Source organism: Ips typographus, linkage group LG2, assembly GCF_016097725.1.
Source record: "Ips typographus isolate SLU linkage group LG2, UJ_Ityp_2.0, whole genome shotgun sequence".
Taxonomy (NCBI): Eukaryota; Metazoa; Arthropoda; class Insecta; order Coleoptera; family Curculionidae; genus Ips; species Ips typographus.
The window spans coordinates 13,178,203-13,202,168 of NC_138423.1; the positions used below are offsets into that span (position 1 = coordinate 13,178,203).

General features: G+C 34.2%; 2 protein-coding genes across 5 annotated transcripts in view; both read left to right on the forward strand.

The window, feature by feature from the left end:
• Positions 1-20,468, forward strand: part of LOC145724241 (beta-1,4-glucuronyltransferase 1) — a 28,074-nt gene extending 7,606 nt beyond the window's left edge. For 3 of the 4 annotated variants that reach the window (XM_081972400.1, XM_081972399.1, XM_081972401.1), the window contains 7 exons: positions 14,714-14,885; positions 14,934-15,230; positions 18,531-18,778; positions 18,861-19,014; positions 19,070-19,244; positions 19,309-19,462; positions 20,208-20,468. In XM_081972400.1, coding sequence (XP_081828526.1) covers positions 14,714-14,885; positions 14,934-15,230; positions 18,531-18,778; positions 18,861-19,014; positions 19,070-19,244; positions 19,309-19,462; positions 20,208-20,408 — 1,401 coding nt within the window. In that variant the 3' untranslated portion in view covers positions 20,409-20,468. The remainder of the gene's footprint in view (positions 1-14,713; positions 14,886-14,933; positions 15,231-18,530; positions 18,779-18,860; positions 19,015-19,069; positions 19,245-19,308; positions 19,463-20,207) is intronic. The other variant, XM_081972402.1, reaches the window with a different exon arrangement.
• Positions 20,469-22,334: 1,866 nt separating this feature from the next.
• LOC145724967 (arylalkylamine N-acetyltransferase 1-like) lies at positions 22,335-23,868 on the forward strand. The gene is made up of 5 exons (XM_081973483.1): positions 22,335-22,494; positions 22,549-22,732; positions 22,786-22,982; positions 23,300-23,430; positions 23,487-23,868. The coding sequence occupies exons 1-5, from the start codon at positions 22,387-22,389 to the stop codon at positions 23,728-23,730; spliced, it is 864 nt and encodes a 287-aa protein (XP_081829609.1). The 5' UTR covers positions 22,335-22,386; the 3' UTR covers positions 23,731-23,868.
• Positions 23,869-23,966: the final 98 nt, after the last annotated feature.

Here is a 23,966-nt window from a genome sequence, read left to right on the forward strand (position 1 = left end):
GATGCTTGTTTCTGTTAAAGAGCTATTTGAAATTCAATTTTTCAATTTTAGAAGCAAATAATTTAAATTTAGCTCATTTCTCTTTATCAACAAGTAACCAAGACAATGGCAGTTTTGGTAAAAGGTTAAATATTTATATTTGCATATTTAATTCATACATACATTTGTTGCAAATAAACTCTAATTTGATGCTTTATAAGAGTATGTCGCCACTTGAACAATCATAAACTAACCCTATAATAACAAATAACTTCATTACACTTTCACACCGTTTTACCCGAAAATATAATATGTTTTGGAATACCGCACTGTGCAAATATTTATTTTTATTATCATTATATTGATGATTATTCAATCATAAAGTAATACTAAAACAAGAAAATAATATTGATTCGTGAACCATTTTGGTTGAAAATGACAGATATTTAATATCCAACTACCTACTTAGTTCTAAAATGTTTAACATTTTACTGTTTCTCGAAAACTATACAAAAAATCTGTATAGTAAATGTGGCCACGAGAAAATGCTGGAAACAATTTTCAGCTTTCTAAATCCACCGCTAGAGGACGTTTCAATACCACTAAAATAGAAAATGGTAAAAAAACTTATTTCAAAAAAAATCACTTTATGTGAAGTAGTGGGGATGTTCCAAATGATGCTTTGACAGAAATGGACTATCTCTAAAACGAAAACGGCTGATCGCAAAGATTTCGTTTTTGGGACATTTTAAAGATCATTTTTTGCTCTTTAAAATGTTTCGACACATATGTTCAATTTTGTTTTTGGTCTTTCCTGTAGAAGGCGTTTTTGCAAAGTTTACACTTTCAGCCTAGATATCTCAATCAGAAATCAGATGCAATGATATTGCTTTCTATTGTCTATTCCCTAAAGAATCTGATTATGTATCGTGGTGTGAAAACTGCAATATTCTATCTCTTCTGTAACACGAGATATCAGAGAAAAACCGCTTAAAAAGAGCTTTTTGAACGATTTTTCGAAGATATCTTGTGATCTTTACAGAAGAGACAGAGTACTGCGGTTTTTACAGCACGCTAGATAATCGGATTATTTATAGAATAGGTAATAGAAAGCCTTATCATTGCATTTTGCAAACGTACATTTTGGAAACACGCCCTTTACAGGAAAGACGATAAACTAAATTAAAAATGTGTTTTGAGAGGCTTTGGACCTTTGGGACAGAAGATGCTCTTTAAAATGACGCAAAAACGATTGCTATGATCAGCCGTTTTCGAGATATTTAATTTCCTTCGAAGCAAACTTTGGACCACTCACACCACTTTATATGAAGAGAAAGAAAAAAAAAGTTAAGTAGCAAAATTGTTCGTTGAGTTCATCGTATTTCTGCTATACCATTCCATTTAAATTTTTAGAGTTTTTAGAAATTTTTTATTTTAGTGGTGTCGAAACGCTCCCTAACGGTGAATTTAGAAAGCTGGAGAAGCATTTTCTATTATATGCTATATTTACTAGACAGATTTTTTTCCGAAAGCACTACTATTTATAGTTTCCGAGAAACAGCGGCGTGTACGGCTTATTGGAACACCCTGTATACCACAAATTCTCAGCTTTACAGTCATTGGAAGAATGTTTACAGTTATCTTTTGAAATTGCCAAAGCCAGAGCCTCAAAAGTTTCACCAAAAATCTTAAAAATGCTACTAAAACCTGCAGCTTCCTATGGAACAGAAATTACTAATGATGACTCTAAGAAAAAAAAGAACAAATTATCAATTATTACAAACTACCATACAGGGTACTTTTTTTCTAAGTTCATGGCCCAAAATTTGAATTTCTACTTCAATTTGGACACTTTTTTGTAACAAAATTGGTAACATTCTGAATTAATATTATAGCTTTATGCCTTATTTTTTGACAAAAAATATGCTGTTTATTTACTTTCCGTTGTTTTTTGAAACACCCTACATGTCCTATGCTCTTGTTGATATCCTTTTGTCCACCAATTACATATTGTTTGAGATTTAACAAAATTCTCAAGTTGAAATTATTTGGAAATTCCAGGGGCCTCTAAAACCTCCAAACTGTTTATTTAGCTAGAATAATTATCGGGGGTAATTGCACAAGTGCATAAAAATTACCGATAATTTTGCGTGAAAACTTGTTATCTCTTAACTGCATGAGTTTATTTCCATATTTTTTTGGCGAAAGAGCCCGACACCGAAGGTGGAGGGCTGTTTTAGAAAAAAATATGAAAATGACCGAATGCAGTTTGCAAAGATAACAAGTTTGAACGCAGAATTATCAGGTCATTTTTAAGGCACGAATGTAATTTTGGGGAATATTTCCCGAATAAAGAAAATGTTTTGGTTTTGCTGCAACTATAGATTGCTCAATGGAGCTCAATGAGCAAGTTCCAAACCGTTCATTAATTTTTGTTGACATCGCGTTTGACATTGTTTGGTTATAAAAAGTCAAAAAACTGCGCAAAGACAACAATTAGTATACTAGCAATAGGCTCTACAACAATGCAGTCGTTATAGATACTGTTACACTGTTACAACTGTGGGTTCACACAAAGTCAGTTTAACTCAACAATTAATAAATTTATTTACACTTTAAAACACTCCGTACAATAATTAACACAGCTACTAAAAACACTACTACAATTCCACAATTACTCCGCTATTTAAACTTTACCGCGTTCCCAAATTCACTACTACACTACTCTACTCTCTCGTCGACGCCGCTTCTTTTATATTTACAAACCACGTTCTAGAATGCCCGCGAAACGCTTCGCGATTTGCTTCGAATCTTCCAGGTAGCGCTTCCTAACTGTGGCCTACTTTAATACGCGCCCGGCCAGATATTGCGGCGCATCGGTTTCATCCCGAAGCGAGCGCTCGTTAAGAAGTATCGAGCATAGTAGGCCCAAACCGTAACACTGCCCCCCTCTTAAAGCTGATCGTCCCGATCCGCTTCATCTAATCCCTGGTGTTGAACGTTAATAATCAGCATGCACATATTGGCAACTCCGCATAAAAAGCCGTAAAAATACATCGCGTATTTTTCAAGGGGACTGCGGGGAGCGGGCGGCGGTGTCTGGAACTACGGTTGCTAACCGGCGCAAGAAATGTAAAAAGGAGTCTTGATCAGTATGCGCACGCGAGTGTATCGTTTGCGGTGCGTTAAGAGTAAATGTGTCGTAGTGTTTCAAGGTTTATTATTAAATTTCACATTGTAACCAGTACGTTGTTTCATTCACATTTCGCAAATACTGTATAGGTCATCCAGACCATCTCAGACAGGCGGGGGTAACTTCAGTTCAGAAATTACACCATTATTTGGTCCTTCGAGAGCGGATACCATTATTTGTCCTAATAAACCGAAGTAAATACGACGTTAATAAAACTGCCAGCCAGGGCGGTAACGACACATTTTACTCAAATTCAGACTTTAAATACTGAACAAGGTTTAAGTTAAGTGACAGCCAAACAAGAAGTGCAGTTTGGAGCATTAGTCACTGTCAATTAAAATTGAATACAAGTGCAGTTGAAGCAAGGAGCTCAGTTCCAGAGTCTCAAGTTCATGTAAGTACCAGAGTTGCTGATTTTCCGAAAAAGTATTGTTCTAGTCAGGGTCGCGTTTCGCGGAATTGCGTAGTTTTTCGTGTCGCGTTCGGACAAATCACTTCAATTTGTGCGTAAAAAAACGGATTTATTCATTACATTTACGAACTGGTTAACGTAGTTAATGTATAGTATATGTACATATTTTCTATAGTTTTATCTAGCGTTGCATCTACAGTTTGTCTTTCATTGGCTAACATTACGTAATACTTAAATGTTTGTAGTGATACTTCAGAATTCAGAAGTCTTTTTTGCATTTAAAGTTAATGTTAGATATTAGCTTTGCGTATAAGGTTAAGGTTTTGTTTGTCGGTTTTCCTAGTCTAAGTTGGTCAAAGTGTACTGTTAGATATTAAATATGACTTCTAGGAAAAGCAGACAGGATGCTAGTCAAGAGCAGTCCAAAATGGACAGTCAAGTTGCTATTAGGGACTTGGAGCGTAAAAAAGATATGTTACAAACGAAATTGGTGCGGTTTAGTTCTTTTTTAAATGCTTTAAAAAATTCTCCAAACCCGTCTAGATTAATAGAGCTAGATACTCGTCTCAAGGACATTGAAAGCCATTTATTGCGTGATTTTAATAACGTACAATTTGACTTGGAAGGAATTGACTTTGATCGATTTCAAGAAGATCCAGGTGACACCTTTGAAAGCAAGTACTATGAGGTCATCTCGGATGCAAAACAGTTTATATTTGATATATCAAGTCACTCTGTGCCGTCAACTCAGAATCCTAGTGATGTGGTAAATTCTACTAGTTCAAGTTCATGTACTAAGCCATTAAATGTCAAATTGCCACTTATCGAGTTGCCAAAGTTTTCAGGTGATTTTAATCAGTGGCTAGAATTCAAAGAACTCTTTTTATCATTGATTCATAATGTTGATAATTTGGATGCTGTTCAAAAGTTACACTATTTGAGAACGTCATTAAAAGATTCTGCTTTACAATGTATTCAGTCACTTGAAGTAACAGAAAGCAATTATGAAATTTCGTGGAAGATCTTGTGCGAGCGTTTTGACAATAAACGTCTAATGATACACAATTATATTAGAAGTTTATTTAACATTTCAGATCTTAAAGTTTGTGCTCCTGCTAACTTGCGCAGTTTGGTAGATACTTTGTCAAAGATATTACGAGCGTTAGAATCAATGGGTGTCAGTACGTTGCATTGGGACCCAATGATTATATATTTAGTGACTAGCAAACTGGACAAGACAACTCTTTTTAGCTGGGAACAACATGAAAGTGCAAGCGATTTGCCAACTGTTGATGAATTAAAATCTTTCTTAGTATCAAGGGCAAATCTTTTAGAGAAAGTTAATTTACACGAATTTCAAAAATCGTCTCACAAAGCAAATGACAAATCTAATTTTAACAACTTTCAAAAACGTGACAGTCATCCTCAAAAATGTCTTTTATCTAATTCACATGAAAAAAGAGATAACAAACATTTTCAAAGAAAATTTGCTTGTTATCATTGTTCCCAAAATCATTCCATTTACAAGTGTCCTGAATTTCTTTCATTGACTTTGCCAGAAAAATGGGAAAGGGTAAAATCATTAAATCTTTGTGAAAATTGTCTTCAAAAAGGTCATACTATTTCGCAATGTAAATCTGGACCCTGCAGACGATGTTCTGAAAACCATAACTCCTTATTACACCCAATAGAACCTCAAGTAAATCCAGTTGGTTTAACATTGGTTGAACAAGTTAACAGTTCAGTAACTGATCAACCCGAGGAAACAACAGTGTGTAAAATATCTAGTGCAAGTCAAGTTTTGCTAGCAACCGTTTTGGTAAACGTTGTGGATTCTGAAGGACAATCTCATTTATGTCGTGCGTTGCTTGACAATGCTTCAATGTCTAATTTTGTGTCCAGTAAATTTGCGAGCAAGTTGTCTTTATCCAAGTTTGAAACCAATACTTCAGTCACTGGCATAGACGAAGCAAATGTCAAGGTTTCACAAGGTTGCACACTTCAAGTTTGTTCCTTTCAGACAAATTTTAATGTTTCCATTCAATGTTTCATTTTACCAAAGATAACAAATAAACTACCACTTTTTTCTTTGAGCCATGATTCGATTAATATCCCTTCCAATGTTTCATTGTCTGATCCTAAATTCTACTTGTCGCAAGACATTGACATGCTGATTGGTGCCGAAGTTTTCTGGAGAATCATGTGCAAAGGATTCCGAAACTTAGGACCTGGTTTGCCAGTGTTACAGAACACTAAGTTTGGTTGGATTGTGACAGGGTCATTTACAAGTCAGATGTCTGATCGCAACTCCCAACAAGTTTCAACTTGTCATCTTGTTAGTCAGTATGAAATACAAACTCAACTTCAAACATTTTGGGAATTGGAAGAAGTTGCAACTAAATGTCCATGGTCTCAGGAAGAACAGATGGCAGAACAACACTTTATTGATACTGTTCGTAGAAGTGAAGATGGTAGGTTTGTGGTTTCCATTCCACTTAAAGAATCTATTTCTAAGTTAGGTCATTCCAGAGATGGAGCCGCAAAGCAATTCTTTTCATTAGAAAAACGTTTAAATTATAAGCCCGAATTAAAGAATTTGTATTGTCAATTCATGACAGAATATGAGCAGTTACAGCACATGTCACCTTTTCAACCTTCTGATGGTCAAACAACCTTTTATTCACCCCATCATGGAGTTTTCAGAGAAGATAGTTCCACTACAAAACTCAGGGTTGTTTTTAACAGCTCATTTGCATCCTCAAGTGGTCTCTCTTATAACTCAATCCAGATGGTTGGACCAACAGTTCAAGAAGACTTAGTATCTATATTACTAAGATTCAGACAGCATTCCTTTGTGATTAATGCAGACATTTGTAAAATGTATCGTCAGATACTAGTAGCCGATGAGTTTAAACCTCTTCAGTTGATTTTGTGGAGATCAAATTCAGATCAAGAACTTCTTTCATACTCCTTGAATACAGTCGTCTATGGCACAGCAAGTGCACCCTTTTTGGCCACGCGATGTTTGCTTCAGTTGAGTCTAGATCATCTGCAATCACATCCTCTTGCAGCCAAATCTTTAAAAAGGGACTTTTACGTTGATGACTTTCTTTCCGGTTCTGATTCAGTTAGTGAAGCCATTGATCTAGCAAATCAAGTCAGCTCAATTCTGGAATCCGCTGGATTTCAATTAAGGAAGTGGCGATCTAACTGCTCAACCATTTTAAGTTCATTAAATAACTCAAAAGCAGTTTCAGACGAGTTTTACTTTGGATCTTCTGATTCAACCAAAACATTGGGTATGTCTTGGTCCTCTAGTTCAGACTACATTTCATTTTTCATACATCCTATCATTCCACATGCCAAAGTAACTAAGCGCGTTATTTTGTCCGAAGTGGCAAAGATTTTCGATCCGCTTGGTCTTTTAAGTCCAGTCGTTATAAGAGCAAAAATGTTCTTACAAAAACTTTGGTCATTAAATATACCTTGGGATGGTGAAGTGCCCACTGAGTTAGCTCGTAAGTGGAAATCTTTTCGACTGGAACTTCCAGAGTTAAACAAATTGAATATTCCTAGACAAGCTACATGTAAGGACTGTGTTCGCGCTGAAATCCATGGGTTTTCCGATGCGTCTCAATATGCCTACGGCGCATGCATTTTCCTAAGGACAATTGATAAAAATCAAAATGTTTTTGTCAATCTTCTAGTGTCAAAAACAAGAGTCGCCCCATTAAAGTCGATAAGCATTCCTCGATTGGAACTTTGCGGCGCATTGCTCTTGTCTAAACTTTTCTCAAAGGTGACACAATCATTGACTTTTAAAATTGACGATTCGTTCATGTGGTGTGATTCAACTGTGGCACTAGCTTGGATACGATCATCACCACATCAATTTCAAGTTTTTGTGGGGAATAGAGTCACAGAAATTCAAGGACTGACTCCTCCTGAAATGTGGAATTATGTACCTACGGAGCTAAATCCCGCTGACCTTGTCTCAAGAGGTACTTCTCCTAAACAGCTCGTTGAAAGACAACGAGAATGGTTGACCGGACCAACTTGGTTGTACCAGTCTCGATCTGAGTGGCCAGTTGACATAACAATTTCTGAGCCAATAGACTTACTACAACTACCAGAAACTAAAAAGAACGTTGAAGTCTTTGTCCAAGTTACAACTCAATTGTTTCCATTTAACCGATTTTCTTCTTTTCCTCGAATTAGGACGGTTATGGCATTAGTTCTGCGTTTTATCCATAACTGTAAGTGTCAACATGACAAAAGGAAGACGAACCAGTTGTCCGTTGAAGAGCATCGGTCAGCTGAAGATATTTTGATCAAACTTGCTCAAAAAGAGTCTTTTGGTCAAGATCTTAATGATCTAGAAAAGACAGGCAATGTTTCTAAAACAAGCAATTTATTGTCTCTATCACCTTTCTTGAAAGATAATGTTGTCAGGGTGGGGGGTAGATTGAAACATGCACCATACTCATTTGATATTAAACATCCAATTCTTTTATCAGGAAAGCATCATTTATCATTGTTAATCATGAGAGAAAAGCATATTTCATCATTTCATTGTGCGCCTGAGCTACTTTTGTCAAGAGTTAGGGAAAAATACTGGATAATTTCTGGAAGAAATTTGGCAAAAAAGGTCGTCAGGACATGTATAGTGTGTTTCAAATTTAATCCCAAATTTGTTAAGCCCATTATGGGGAACTTACCAGCAGCTAGAGTATCGCCACAGATGTCAGTTTTTACTCATGTAGGAATTGATTATGCTGGACCTTTTTTCTACAAAGATCATGCTGGTCGACCAGGAAAAACTGGAAAGTGTTACTTATGTCTCTTTATATGTCTAACTGTTAAAGCTGTTCATTTAGAGCTAACAACAGAACTAAGTACATCATCATTTTTACAAGCCTTTCAGAGGTTTATCTCTCGTAGAGGCAAGCCACTGAATGTATACACCGATAATGGAAGCAACTTTTTAGGTGCAAACAACCAATTGAATGAACTTGGACAATTCCTAAAATCTAATCAAAATTGTATCATCAAACAACTTGGTACAGATTTAGATATCAATTGGAAATTTATAGCCGCGTATTCTCCACATCACGGAGGCATTTGGGAGGCCGGCATAAAGTGTGCCAAAAGGCATTTAATGAAGGTTTTGTCAAATCTTCCTTTCAAGCCAACCTTTGAACATTTTTGTACAATACTTAGTCAAATAGAATGTATTTTGAATAGTCGACCTTTAACGCGATTATCGAGTGATCCTAACGATTTGTGCGCTTTGACTCCGTCTTATTTTTTGATCGGTCGGGATTCGTCGTCTTTACCATATCCTGACTTAGAACATACACCAGTAAACCGACTAGCCTTGTACGAGAAACTTGAGAAAATCAAGCAGCAGTTCTGGCACAGATGGTCATTTGAGTATATTCGTCAACTTCAGCAACGCCAGAAATGGAAGATAAGTTGCAGAAATCTAGCTGTCGGAGAACTGGTCTTGGTTCATGATAATGACTTACCACCGTTTCGTTGGAAACTCGGGCGTGTTAGTGAAGTGCACCCGGGCACAGATGGTGTTGTGCGCGTTGCAACGGTCAAAACCGCGTATGGCACAATTAAACGAGCAGTCGTAAAGCTGGCTCCATTGCCTATAGATACTAGTATGTAGCAAAGGGTTAATGTTTGCCAGTGGCTGTTGCCTATGTAAATAGCGTTACTTAGAATAAGTTTATGTTAAGCATTACATGTTAAACTTTTTCTTTGACACAATATTACTCTTTTGAAAGTAGCCTTTCAAGGTGGGGGGCATGTTGAACGTTAATAATCAGCATGCACATATTGGCAACTCCGCATAAAAAGCCCTAAAAATACATCGCGTATTTTTCAAGGGGACTGCGGGGAGCGGGCGGCGGTGTCTGGAACTACGGTTGCTAACCGGCGCAAGAAATGTAAAAAGGAGTCTTGATCAGTATGCGCACGCGAGTGTATCGTTTGCGGTGCGTTAAGAGTAAATGTGTCGTAGTGTTTCAAGGTTTATTATTAAATTTCACATTGTAACCAGTACGTTGTTTCATTCACATTTCGCAAATACTGTATAGGTCATCCAGACCATCTCAGACAGGCGGGGGTAACTTCAGTTCAGAAATTACACCACCTGGTATTTCTTGAGTCTGTCCAGATGGACAATTTTCATCTTGCCTTTGGGGCTGCGTTGGACTCTGTAGGCGACGTCGTTTAACCTTTTTACCACATTGTAAGGTGCCTCCCAGTGTCGTTGCCATCTTTGACTTAATCCTTTGCTCCTCCTGGGTTGAAACATCCACACAGCATCACCTTCCTTATAATTGCCACCAGTTGGTCTGTGGTCCAGTGTCATCTTCATACGGTTGTTGTTTGGTTTCATCTTCTCTCTCTCAAGTTCCCGAATTGTGCTGGATCCCTTCTGTAACGAACACTGCTCACACCGTTTACACCATTCCTCAACGTCCTTTCTGAAGTTAATCCAGTAAAATCGATCTCTTATTCTAGCCAAAGTCTGGTTTACTCCAAAGTGTCCTCCTCTGCGACTGTCATGTAGTTCTCGCAGCACATTCTCTTTGCAGGAATTGGGCACTATTGTTTGGTAAACAAAGCGTTTTCCGTCTGGACTTTCCCATTTGCGAGTAATTAAGTCATCTCGCAGTCGAAGCGAATTCCACTGCAACCAGTAACCCCTTACTGTTGGTCCATATCTGGAAATCTGTTGCCAATCCGGTTTCAAATCCTTCTCCAACCATCTTCTGATTACTTCCAAATCAGAGTCTGAGCGCTGTCCTTTTATTATGTCCTCCTTAGAAACGCAGCTCTTCATTCTTTTTGTAGCCTCTTTATCTGTCACCATCGCGATTTGACCAATCCTCCAACCATTATGAATTTGTCCTTTCCGATACCTTAAGTCACTATCCAAAGCTTGACGATCCTCTACATATCGCGGTAAATGTCCTTCCGGGTTCTTCATTTCCTGCTCCTGGTTACGCCAGTTCTGCGGGGTCGGTAAACGAGACTGCTGTCTGCAATTCCATTGGTAATGTCCTTTACGTCCGCAAATATAACATGTAATGTTTCTTTTAACAGAGGAGTTCCGGTGATTTGTTCTAATGTCCTGATTTCGTCGGCACTGTGGGTTTGGAGAACAAGACCGCTGTCTGCAATTCCTTCTAATGTGTCCCGTACGTCCGCATCGATAACACTCCACTCTCGTGATCGGGCGTGATCGTTCTAATTGTGTGGACTGACTATTTCCTGATGCTGCCATTTGTTGCACTTATTGGCCTACCATTGCTTTAATTTCATCTATTAATGTAGCAACATGATCGGCTGGCGGTACTCTTTCCTCTTGAATAGGCTCTGGCTTTAAATCATTGCACGCAGCTTCCATTTCCAGCGCTCGAATCAGTAATTCGCTGTTGTTGCTCCCTTTGAACATCTTCAGCCATTTCTTTACCTCCGGATCTCGAATCCCATCTACAAAATACTGTGCCACAAGTTCTTCTTGGATTTCATCCGGGACGACTGGGTAAGCCAGATGCACAAGGCGACGAATTTCGGTTTCAAACTCTTCTAGATTTTCACCAGTTTTCTGCTGTCTTGCCATTAATTGCGTTCGATACAGTCCTTTCTTATGTTGATCCCCATAACGACGTTCTAATGCAGCTACTAATGCTTCATAGTTGCTTCGTTGGGCGATAGGCACCGTTTCTAACAGCTCCAATGCAGGTCCTCGTAATGCCACTATTAGTGCTACAGCCATTTCCTCGTTACTCCATCCATTTGCATTTGCAGCGGCCTCAAATTGGAGTTGGTACATTGCCCATGAAGTTTGACCATCGTATGTGGGAGGCTTGATCTTGTTGAGCCCGTTTCCGGTGATTATTGTAGAGCTGGCTCCTCTGCTGTCAAATTTCCGCTCTAAGTCGCGTAGCTTTATCTCTACATCATTCTGAATTTTATTTATGTCCTCCCGAACATCATTAAATTTTACCTGAACATCATACTCCATCTTTTTGAGACTATGGGTTACATACTCTTGGTCCCCGCTAGAACGTTCAATATTTCTTCGTTACGCTTTTCTTGCCGCTCTCTATCTTCTTGACGCATTTCTATATCTTGTTGTCTCATTCTTTCTTTTTCTTCTTTGTCTTGTTGTCGAATTCTTTCTTCTTGTTGTCGAATCCTTTCTTGTTCTTCCTTGTCTTGTTGTCGAATCCTTTCTTGTTCTTCCTTGTCTTGTTGTCGATTTTGTTTAAGCATGTCCATAATAGCTGCAAATTGGGCCTCCATGTTTGCACTTTGACGTCTTGTTATTGGCATAAAATAAATTGAACAACACACCACTGTTCCGAAAATCTCTAGTCCGGTTCTGAACACAAGTCTCTAACCCGAAGTTTAGTTCCAATTCACGTCGCACTAAAGTCTGATCGCACTTCTTTGACACCAATTGTTACGATTTTCCCGTGGGTTCACACAAAGTCAGTTTAACTCAACAATTAATAAATTTATTTACACTTTAAAACACTGCGTACAATAATTAACACAGCTACTAAAAACACTACTACAATTCCACAATTACTCCGCTATTTAAACTTTACCGCGTTCCCAAATTCACTACTACACTACTCTACTCTCTCGTCGACGCCGCTTCTTTTATATTCACAAACCACGTTCTAGAATGACCGCGAAACGCTTCGCGATTTGCTTCGAACCTTCCAGGTAGCGCTTCCTAACTGTGGCCTACTTTAATACGCGCCCGGCCAGATATTGCGGCGCATCGGTTTCATCCCGAAGCGAGCGCTCGTTAAGAAGTATCGAGCATAGTAGGCCCAGACCGTAACAATACGTACAGTGCAATTATCGAAATGCAATTATCACTTTAGAATGCAATTATCGCTGTCATTCTGGTGAAAATGCACTGCTCATATGGGACATTTAACACATGAGGGAAATATTCATTAAAAAATATTTTCTTTTGGTAAAATAATTTGGTGGTACCCTGTATATTTAAAATAATTGATGCAAATTTTTGGCATCTGAAATTGCACAGCCTGTGTATGATCGGTCTACAGAAAGACTATTTTTTCTATGATTTACTCAAACGCCATTTATAATTTTTTTGTTGCGCATTTTTTGACGTAGTATCGACATATACAGGACGATCAACGTAATAGTTATGTCAAACTTGATTTTTTTAAATAGATGGCCCCGTGTAAGTTTTGAATTCTTTTCAAAATTTTGAGTCTATTTTATGACACATTGCATATGTCAGAGAGAGAAGTTTGAGTCATTTTGACTTATGATTTCCGTTTTTCAAATTTTATGGACATCCTCAGACACTTAAACTGATTAAAATTAGACACATGAAAACAAAAGTGTACAGGGTGTCCTATTGGCGTGTGGATGATTATCGTAAATTTTAAATTAGTGAAACTTATAAATACAAGATTATTTTAAGACAGTATTACTCTTCTCAAGTGTTATACAACCTGCATAAAAAAAAATAGATTTTTGACCAGTACTTTAGTTTTATTGAAAAAAACACTATTTTAAAAATGACACACAATATATTTTTTTCTTAATCTGTTTCAGCTTTTCAAAAATAGTTAATATAATAATTTATAATTAGTATAACTAATATGTATGATAGCAATGCTGTGAATTTTTAAAGACTACAGTGTCTAAACTGACTAAAACATGAAAATAAGGCAAAATTAGATACATATGATAATTATTTATTATGACTATGACTATTATGACTTGTTGCAAATCACAGAGAGAAAAATTATTGACAGTTAAATTCTGTCAATAGGTTTTTACCAGCTACTGTTTTTCCAAAAAAGTAAATTGTAAGTTTGATTTTGAAAATCAACTTAGGTGTATTGTTCTAAGAAACAATATACATTTTAGAAAGTGCTCAATAAACTGAAATTTTCGATTTATCGACCAAAACCCTTTACGCCATCGAGTTTCACTCACTTAGCTTAAACAATCTCTGAATCTTTCTAATCTAGCTAGTATTTGAGAGACAACAAAAGCCCCAAAATTCACAACCATCAAAATCATAGAGATTTTCGGTCCCACTGAAAAAAATACAAAATTTCCATGGGAACAGATATTTTCTTTGAGAAGTTAGCTAATGTGTTAGCTAAGCATAAATAAGTGTTTCTTACTAATAATTACATTTTTTTCTGTTATGATGCTCCCTTTTCATTTTTAATTCATAACTAGAAAATTACTAAATTGATAATCAATAGCACAGCTGCTGAAAGTCAAGTAAATTTCTACTCTGCAGGTTAATAAAGTATTCAATGAGGTCACTCCCAGACCATACATTATCTTTCTCCTAGTAGACAGTCTTTCATTTATACACAGGGGTTTTCTAAATGCTGGTAAAAAGCAAAATGTTCTTAGGGTAACTACAACTTTTAGAATGTTCTATTTGAAGGAACAAACGTTTATTTAGATATACTAATATCATATTAATCACGACAGTTTAAAAAACACTCTGTATAAGTAGGGAGTAGTTTCAAAATATGTTTTCCAGTAAAAATCAATCTTAATAGATCAATTATTGGTAATAAAAACACAATCTTTAATGAATCATCCACAATCCGGAGTAACTGAATTCCATTCTAATTGCAGTGAATCATATTACTCACTCAGTCTAGTAATCATTTAATAATTATTTTATACTCTGGTAATAAAAATTGATCTTACACACTCTCAAGGTTTTCTAATTTGTATTGTGTGCCTGCGATCATCAGAAAAACACAAATTAATGTGTATTAAGTAGTTTTAGTGTCAATATTTCTTATTATCCGATAATTCTCGTTTATTAATAATTAATCTACTATGGAAGGATTGAGAAAAGGATGTTTAACAATTTTACCTAACCTAACCTAACATAATTTTTTATCCTTATACAAAAAACTTAGAATTGGAAAAAATTGCATAATACAGCCCAATCCATAAAATAATAAAATTCTAAATTTACGCTGAATCCAAATTCCTATTTCTAAGCTAGCTCCAATTGTAAACATTTTTTCCAACTGGAATTATCTAATGAATGATCTGTTGTTTCCTTGTAGAGCAAATGGCGTCTTTGGAAGATTTGCATCTGCATCTTGGTCTTTATGACTGCCTACAACATTCTGTTGACCGTAAAGCTGATCTACGTCACAACATGTAACCAGAGATCAAATGTTGTGAACGATCTGAAAAATGAACTGAACGAGTGTAAAAGCCACAAATCCCATAATCGTAAGTAGAACAGATTTCCACTTTTAAATCAACTTTGTAAAATTATAGTTTTAGATGCTACACCTAAAAACAAAGAGGCGGCCCAATTGAAAGTGGCAAGCCTGAACAAAACAATCTACGACAATATTGCGGAGTATTACAAAAATTTAGAATTAAAGCAAAAATACCCTTTGAATCTGAATTTAGCTCTGGGCAGAGCGGATAACAAACTCGAGTATAAATTATTCGATAATGTTATCGTGGGTGACAAGTATGTGGAACTGTCAAAGGCCTACAAAACTTGTTTGGCCACTCAAAGTTCTCTGGATAAGATCGCGTCTCTTATTGAGAGCAGCCTTTACTGGGGTAAGAATAAACTTTATTTATTAGTAATCGGATATGTAGTGTAAAATTGACAACATGATATAAGGATGACAACCTAAAAAATTATAGTCTAATTAATATGAGTCTCAAAAATTAGCAGATTTAATCCTTTTCTCTCTAGAAGCTTACATTTGTTGCATTTGTATGTGTATTTTTATCAGAATTTGATGTCAAAAATTTTTTGGCATTACGTCATTGGATACATTGATGTTAACTCCACGTATACGGGGTTTGCATACATCTTAACACAGTGAGTGCTGGTGATGATTTACGCAAATACCGCAATTCAATTTTAACTATTTTTGTTGTAGCACTTTCTATACATAATTCTAATAGTCTACAAGGTTTTAATTAATTTACTGGAACATAGATCTAATTAGGTTTTTGTTACTATACAGGGTGATTCCAAAGTTGGTGCTTTCCTTTCACCTGCGAATAGGGCTTCAAAAAATAAGCTTTTTTTTCCTTTGACGCTTTTTCGAAATATGAACAATAACGAAGATACAGGGTGTCAAAATTTGACTGAAAAAAAAACAAAATAAAGAATAACTTAAATTTAATTTTAACTAACTACAGGTTATTCTTTATCAACAGACATAAACAAAAACAAAAGATTTCAGCCGCCTTTGAACTATGTTTTAATAATTTGACATTTTAAATTAAAACAGCATTTAATTTTAGGCACGCATTAAGATGGTTTTTATTTTTTTACTCGAAAGCGGTGCGTCGTAGCAAAAAATAATAGAAGGGGTTTTATTTTTAGAATTGAACAAGGAATTCAATAATACATTTTATGTTGAAAAAAAACTAGTAGGGTAATATTTTTTTTCGAAAATGTTTTTAAAAAATTATACGCTTAAATTTTTATTTTTTCAGTAAAACTTTGACACCCTGTATCTTCGTTATTGTTCATATTTCAAAAAAGCGTCAAAGGAAAAAAAAACATATTTTTTGAAGCCCAAATCGCAAGTGAAAGGAAAGCACCAACTTTGGAATCATCCTGTATAGGGTAAAACAAATTCGTGTATAAGTACGAAATGTGCAATCTGGAGTTTTAAGTAATAATATGCCGCTTAAACACTTAATGTCATTTTTAAAGTTAGTTTTTCTATGTTTGTTAATTTAATTGATGAGATAAATGAAATTAAATAACACTTTACCATTGCTACTTTTTCTCCTCTACAACGTGGCGATATCATATTTGAGATCCGACGTTTCAGTTTGTTTATCATTGTCAACTTTCTTTCTATGATGGGCGGTATTACAATTTTTACATTTTCGAATAGTTTTTTCTCATCATATGATATGGTTCAGTTTTGCAGTTTCACTGAAATAACACAAATTATATTTTTGTTAATGAGCTAGTTCTAAATATTGTAGATAGTAGATGAAGATATGAAAAGAGAGTATTTCCCAAGATCGGCAAAAAAAACAAATTTTTTATTAATGTTAATTTTGTTACAATTATTTTAGCAATGATCACACTTCTTTGATTTCTAACCTAATTTTAGAAATATAATTTAATTTATTTTTTTACACTGATAATAGTTCTACTTTGAAAAGCCTACATTTATTGTAATTTAACCTTCTTGAAACTTTACCAGAACTTTTCCGCTCGAAATTTGGTCTTAAAAATCTAATTTCAATACCCATATAATATAAAAATGTCAATTTAGTTGCTTGAATTTATTACAATAACCTTAAAGTTTTTCACTTAAAATTTGACTTAAAAACGCGAATTTGAGTGAGTGAGAGATGTACCAATTTGACAAATGTTAAATTTGTGGTCCAACTTACTAAAACAATCTTTTTTGATATTATTCCAGAAGTTTTTCGGTCAGATCCTGATCTTAAATGATTAATATGGCGGTAATCTACCTATTTTACAAATGCCATTAAAATACTAGAACATACTTTTTTTTTAAATTTTAAAAATGCTCCAAAAACATTTTAATAAAATATTTGTTTAATAAATTCAACTTAAAAGACCAAGTTTCAACTGGAGTATTATAAGGACCATAATTCTAATAAGCTTAAGCCGCTAAATTGACATCTGTAAATCAATAGAATACTGAAAATAGTTTATAAAGTCAAATTTTCACTGAAAAACTACTCGAATATTATCAGGAGGAATATTCTAGTAAATGTGGTAGGTTAGTATTCACCCAATATTAGGCCAAATTTCAAGCAAAATATTTAATATTGCTAATTAAAAACAGAATTAAAATATATTAAAAGAAAAATTAAATTGATGATCATCAAAAATAGAAAAGTCGGACTTTAAATGTGACGTTGTCAAATTTTAGAAGAAAAAGCGAAAAAGATGCAATGACAACGTGTCAATCAACAAAAAAAAAAAATTTGATGATGGTAACCAAAAACCGAAACGTCGGATATCAAATATGATATTATTGTTTTACGTTGTAAAAAAGGAAAAGTGGCAATATTAAAAATGTCATATATTTTCTGTTATGTGATCAAATAAATAAAGAATAAAATAAAAACTTGTTTTCAAAATTTTGATTTTTTTTGGATGTCTTCGGAAGTAATGGAATTTTCTGAAATTTGAAAGCGGCATTTTAAAAAACTTTAAACTGAGCAATTTTGCCACAATTTTTAACCACCTCTGTATCTCTTACATTTCTAAGATTCTTACACTTTGTGGCACCTTGTATATACACTACAACGATAGATTTTTTTCTAATTATTCGTTTTTCCAATTTTCCGGAAAACGGAGGAAGATAATTCAATTTGGAAACCGGAAATAAGTTTCACATAACATTCTCTGAAACTTTCCCCACTTGCAAGACTCTGTAACTCTTACATTTGCCGAGATCCCAATGAATGTGAAACCAATTTGGGACACACTGTATGTCATTGACGTTTTTTCAAATACCTTGTGTTTGGTTTATCAATTATTTTAAAAGAAAGTTAGAATCTTTGCAAATAAACTATAAAAATTTTGTTCGTATATCTAAATAGCAAAGTTTGGGAAATAAAAGCAAGTTTCCGTAAAATGTAGAATCTCAAAAACTATAAAAGAAACAGGGCAACAATATGTCGTTTTAACAAAATTCATTTTGCTTCCCGGTCAATGTGTGGACACTCTGTACAATTAAGTTACACAGAGAGAAATTAAAATCACCCTGGGACTTATTAGCAATTTGGTTTGGTTTTCGCTATACATTCATTGCTTTTTATCTTTTTTTAAGTCAATCAGACAAACTCACACAAAATCAGTTTGTTGGTCGTCAATGACCTAACTCTGCCATGTTATTTCAGGTGGTCCTATATCTTTATCAGTATTCGCTGGGAACCAAAAAGAATTGAATCATCTCCTGTTGTACATAATGTATTTAAGAAATTGCAATAAAAGAATTAGAGATAAAGTTACCTTTCACATAGCAATAAAGCGAGATACGGGTCCAAAAAACTACGCTATAGATGAGGAAGCTTTATCGAAAATGGAGTGCGGTAACCCTATGGGTGCTTTGAAAGAGCTTATTGTAGATACTACCATGAAACTGCGCGTAAGTTTTTAAACGTCACTGAATATTTTTTTTTATAAGATTATGGTATAGCTAATAATAATTAGTCAAATTTATTTTCTAGTATCCATTCAATTCATGGAAGAACAAATTGCCATATCCACAAAATTTACTTAGAAACCTTGCTCGTAAAAATTGCCAAACCAAATATATTTTTCTTACTGATGTTGATATTATTCCGAGTAAAGGGATGGCTGAGAATTTGAATGAGTTTTTTGGTAAGTCTCTTCACGTCCTGCATTACAATTTTTTGGTGTTTTTCTTATATTGTAGAAACCGAGAAGTGTTCAGGTAAATGTGCTTACGTAGTGCCAACTTATGAATTAGACGAAAGAGTATTTTTCCCACCAAATAAGACTGATTTGATACGAATGGCCAATAAAGGATTAGCGAGACCTTTTCATCATAAAGTATTTATTTATAATCAATATGCCACAAATTTCACTAGGTAGTTGATATTCAAAGTTATGTTGAATTTGTTACGTTTTGAGTTTTAACTGGATTGTTTTTAGATGGCAAAGTTATAAAGATCCGGACGAAAAAGTGAGAATAAGTCATCCGGTCACTAATTTTGAGTTTCTCTATGAACCCTTCTACATATCCACTGATAATGTACCACCCCATGATGAGCGGTTTATTGGATATGGTTATACAAGGAATAGTCAGGTAAACCAATATGTATACTTTTATTATCTAGATTTCTAAATCGCTGAGTAGGTACTTTCCATATGTACAGAATGATTGATTGAATTTTGATCATCCCTAGTTTTGGAGTCTATACTGGTTCTGGTCCAGCAGCTTTTTGGGCTAAAATAAACAATAAAGGAGTTAGGAAAGTGAACAAAATTTAAACCATCACCTTACACATTTTACCTGCTCTCCTTTAAATTAAACACTGAAGATGGTTTCGTAAAGCCGAAACCGGTTCTCTATTATGAATATAATATAAATTGCATAAAAATCTCTTTCCATTGTAAATCCCATAATTATATTTGACATTTATCTTCGCCTTGACTACTTTGACACATAACACTAATTGCAGCACATTTTTGATTACACTAAGTAAAATGACGAAACATAAAAGTAATGAAAAGATCTTAAGATTAACCATAATACCTCTATCACAATAAACGTTAACATAACAAACACGTAAACATAAAACTCATATTTGTATACGACAAAATGTCCATTTTTTTCTAAGAAATTGCAAAATAAACCAAAATAACAAGAATTTGAAATAAATTAAGTTTCCGTTTATGTTTATGTTTATGTGATTCTTATGCTACATTCATTGTGAAAGAGGCATTACACTTATTAAATGTATGATCGGTTACGTCAAGACATGGTATTTACTTATTGTTGTTATTGCTAGTTCTACAATTATTATTACTAAAAATTGTGGTGTTTTTAGGTATATGAGATGTTTGTCGCCGGCTACGAATTCTACGTTTTATCTCCCATTTTTACGTGCCATTGGGGATTACAAGTGAAGAAAGGTCGTCCTCCATGGAGAGAACACCAAAACAACCAGAACCGGAAACTGTTCGATAACTTCAAAAAGGAGATATTTGCTCGATACAATAAAGATCCTCTTAACATGATTAAACATTAGAGATTCTTTCTATATGTGTTCAAATTGTATTTTTAATAAAGATTGTGTTCTTGTGAATAAGTTTAATTTATTTTGTTTTTGTACAATTTTATTACCTGGAAAATGTTATGAAATCAAATAATTTTTTTTTTAAATCTATCCTATCCATGGAATTTTTCCTATAGAATAAGAAAATAACAAAAAATCTTAAAGTATCAAATCAGACATTTTTTGGTTAAATGTTAGAAGTAACCTCAAACGTTGTCACATCTTTGTCTTCCTGTTTCCTGTTGAAACTTCTACTCTATATATCTCTAGAAATGTTAATTTTTTTTTGTATAGTTCTTGTTCTAGAGAAAACCTGAATTGAATGATCATAATATACAGTGTGTCTCATTTGAAATAGAGGTCTTTTTGGTCTTCGAACAACCAGTTTTACACCTTAAACTTGTGTGTTGTGATCTTAAATGTGCATCTCTGAAAATGTGCGTTTTTTGTATAGTACAATGGAAAAATGTTTATATTTTACTCAAAAGATAACCCTGGTAATTTTGATCTTTAAGCAAAGTTTAAATAAAGTAATAACAATAGCCAGAGTCTGATGTCAAAATCAACATATTAATATGTCAATCACTTGTCAAATTTTCGACACATGTTTTGATTACTTTAAATAAAACACCAAATCAAATTATATTTTATTGAAGTTATGTTAATTACTTTTCGAAAAAGAGACGGTTTTAAATTGGTTTTTAATTAGTTTTATTTCTTTTTTGGTCTATATTCCTGATACGCCAAACGTTGATCTATTTTGCTTTTTATGAAAACTTAGAGAACATCAAGTTTTTCTGCTTCCAAATAAAGAAAACGAAACTATCTTTCGTCTTATTCTTCTTTATTTTTTGCTTTATCTTCTTCTTCTTTCGACTCTTAAGATAAAATAAGATTTATGATTACTGTTTTTTTTTGTATGTAGCTATTATGCTAAATAAATATCTGTTATCTTCTTCTTTATACTATTTTTGGTGCCTTTTTTCTTTTCTCTTCTCAAGTATTTTTCTTTTAAATTATTCTTCTTTGCTTTTCTCTTCCTAACTTTTCTTCGTTTAGGGCCGGTTAACATATTTAAGGGCACCCTAGACTAGGTTTTAATTTGACTATGACATTTTGCACATGGTCTGTCACAGTCAAATCACAACTTAGCTTAGGTGATAATTTTCTAAATAAGCGAGTTACCTACTTTTGGTTGAACTTGTTTAGGGTCTTTTAAAGCACTTTTTTGTGCTTTGACAAAGTTTTTAGAGAATATCTCCCTTAGGAGACCTTTTAGGACCGAAATACCGTAATACAATCTGGTAGGCAATGAAATTTCCTACAACTTTCCTCTTTTACACATTTTTGATTTTTTTTAAATAACTGAGTTGATTTTGAACTTGTTTAGGGTCTTTTAAAGCATTTTTTTGTGCTTTCACAAGAATAAAAGTTCTTTGTAACAGTCTTTTACAGGATAAAATTCCCTACAACATACACTTTTTCCAGCGGTGCAATCCGCCATTAATCTAGTAGAATAAAATTTTTGATGATTTTTATTGCTTTTTATGAAAACTAACAGAATATGAAAAATTGAACACAGAAAGCTGAATCGAATAACGTAATAATGTACATGGTGTCCTATTTAAAATAGTGCGCTATTTTGCCTTTGAACTCACAGTGAAGTAAGTTAGAAAGGTTACTTAGAAAGTAAAGTTTTTGTTAGTATAGGTATAGTTGACATGGCATAAAAAAATTATCATATAACATTAAAGAAAAACTATTGTCAAAGATATATAAAGGGCCAAATGTCAAAATTCCATAGATAGGGTAGATCCAAAAACATTGTGATCAGACTTTATGTAATATAAAAATTCTACCTGTTCAGGTTATAAAACAACAATCATACACACACTGTTTTACCTACCAAAATGTCTTTGTCAGTGTCATTTCGACAAAAATTCAAGTCACTATGTCACTCATTTTTGGCCCATCCATATTCAAAATTATCGGTAACCAATCACGAAAAATTATCAAAACACGCTGCAAAAGGCAACTGGCATTCTTTCATAAAAAACAGGTATTCAATTAATGCTACATTTTCCAATTATTTTATACAATCATCTGGATATAGGAAGTTCGAGAAACATCACCTTACGTCATTGTGAGAGCCAACAAGGATGATTTCGATGAAGTTTTAAAGGTAATGCATGAGGGTTATTACGATGGAGAGCCTACAGTTTCATCCCTTAACGTTCGACCAAATCCAGTTATGGATGAAAGGGCAATGCACGCTATGGCAGAAGGTTACACTTTAGGTAAAATCTAATGCAGTTGCTTTTTATTTTAGTAAATTATATTGTAATTTTAGTGGCAAAATGTAAATATAACGGTTGTATAGTAGGCGCATGCATAAATACTTCGACTAATCCTTGGGATCCAGATATGGAAGAGAAGTTAGCATGCAAAATTCAGTCGGATGATATCAGAAAGTTGATATTGTTTTATGCTCACATAATGAGAGTTCCAGATCTTTGGAGATGTTTAGGAGTTCAAAAAGTTTACGAGGTACTATAATTTAACAAATTACACCATCAAGTTATTGACATGTACAAGCAGAATTACTAATTACCAGATTACTTTCCAGAGATATCAAACTTACATTTTAATATGTGTATGTGTTTCGTATTGGTGGTTTAATGCTTAGGAAAATTAATTAGATTCTCAAGTTTAAGGTCACCTGATATTTGTATTTTTTCAGTATATTTCTAATACATTACAGAAACTTAAAGCTTCAAAGGAAAAATATTTGTTAAAACAAACGTAATTCAACATTTATTATTAGTGAAATTTCTCATGTATAGATCTTCTACTTATTTTTGTAGATGGCTCATCTGTTTGTTAAAAGACCGCACCGCAAAAAAGGACTTGCTTTCCGTCTTATAGAAGAATCAAAAAGTTTAGGTGCTGATGCTGGTTTTCCAGTAATACGATGCGACGCAACCAGTTTACACACGTAATTTTTAAAATTTCAATTGCTCCTTTTGCTATTTATCACTGAATAATTTTTAGAGCGAAAATTTGTGAACGTTTGGGAATGCAAAAAGTGGCCGAAATTCCATATTGCACCTACCTGGACCAGAATTTGGAGCCAATTTTCAAACCGCCATGGCCTCACGAAAGCGTAAAAATATATTGCGACTGTTCGCCCCAATATCACGAATTAAAAAAGAAAATTGGAGAAAAAAGTAAATTTTTCAAATTGTCATTTGGTAAAACCAAAAAATCTGAGAAGCCTAAAGAAACGCATGTCTAATGTTCAGCTTGTATCATGTAGTGATGTATTCAACTTTCTGTTCATTATGATTAATTTGTCTGATAACGAACAGAAGAATATTTACTGAAAATAATATTTTAACGATATTTTAGGGAATAAAAACGTAACACAAGTAAATTTTTGTGCTTATTAATGTGTGTGTTCTAAGGTTATGTATTGCTGCTTTATTGGGTTTGTGGAACAGACATTCAGAAAGTGCATTTTATTAATTTTTT

Coding starts and splice junctions, on each gene's coding strand:
- LOC145724967 (XM_081973483.1), top strand. CDS start 22,387: ATGTCACTCATTTTTGGCCCATCCATATTCAAAATTATCGGTAACCAA. Junction 22,983..23,299: donor GAGTTCAAAAAGTTTACGAG/GTACTATAATTT, acceptor TTATTTTTGTAG/ATGGCTCATCTGTTTGTTAA. Junction 23,431..23,486: donor GACGCAACCAGTTTACACAC/GTAATTTTTAAA, acceptor AATAATTTTTAG/AGCGAAAATTTGTGAACGTT.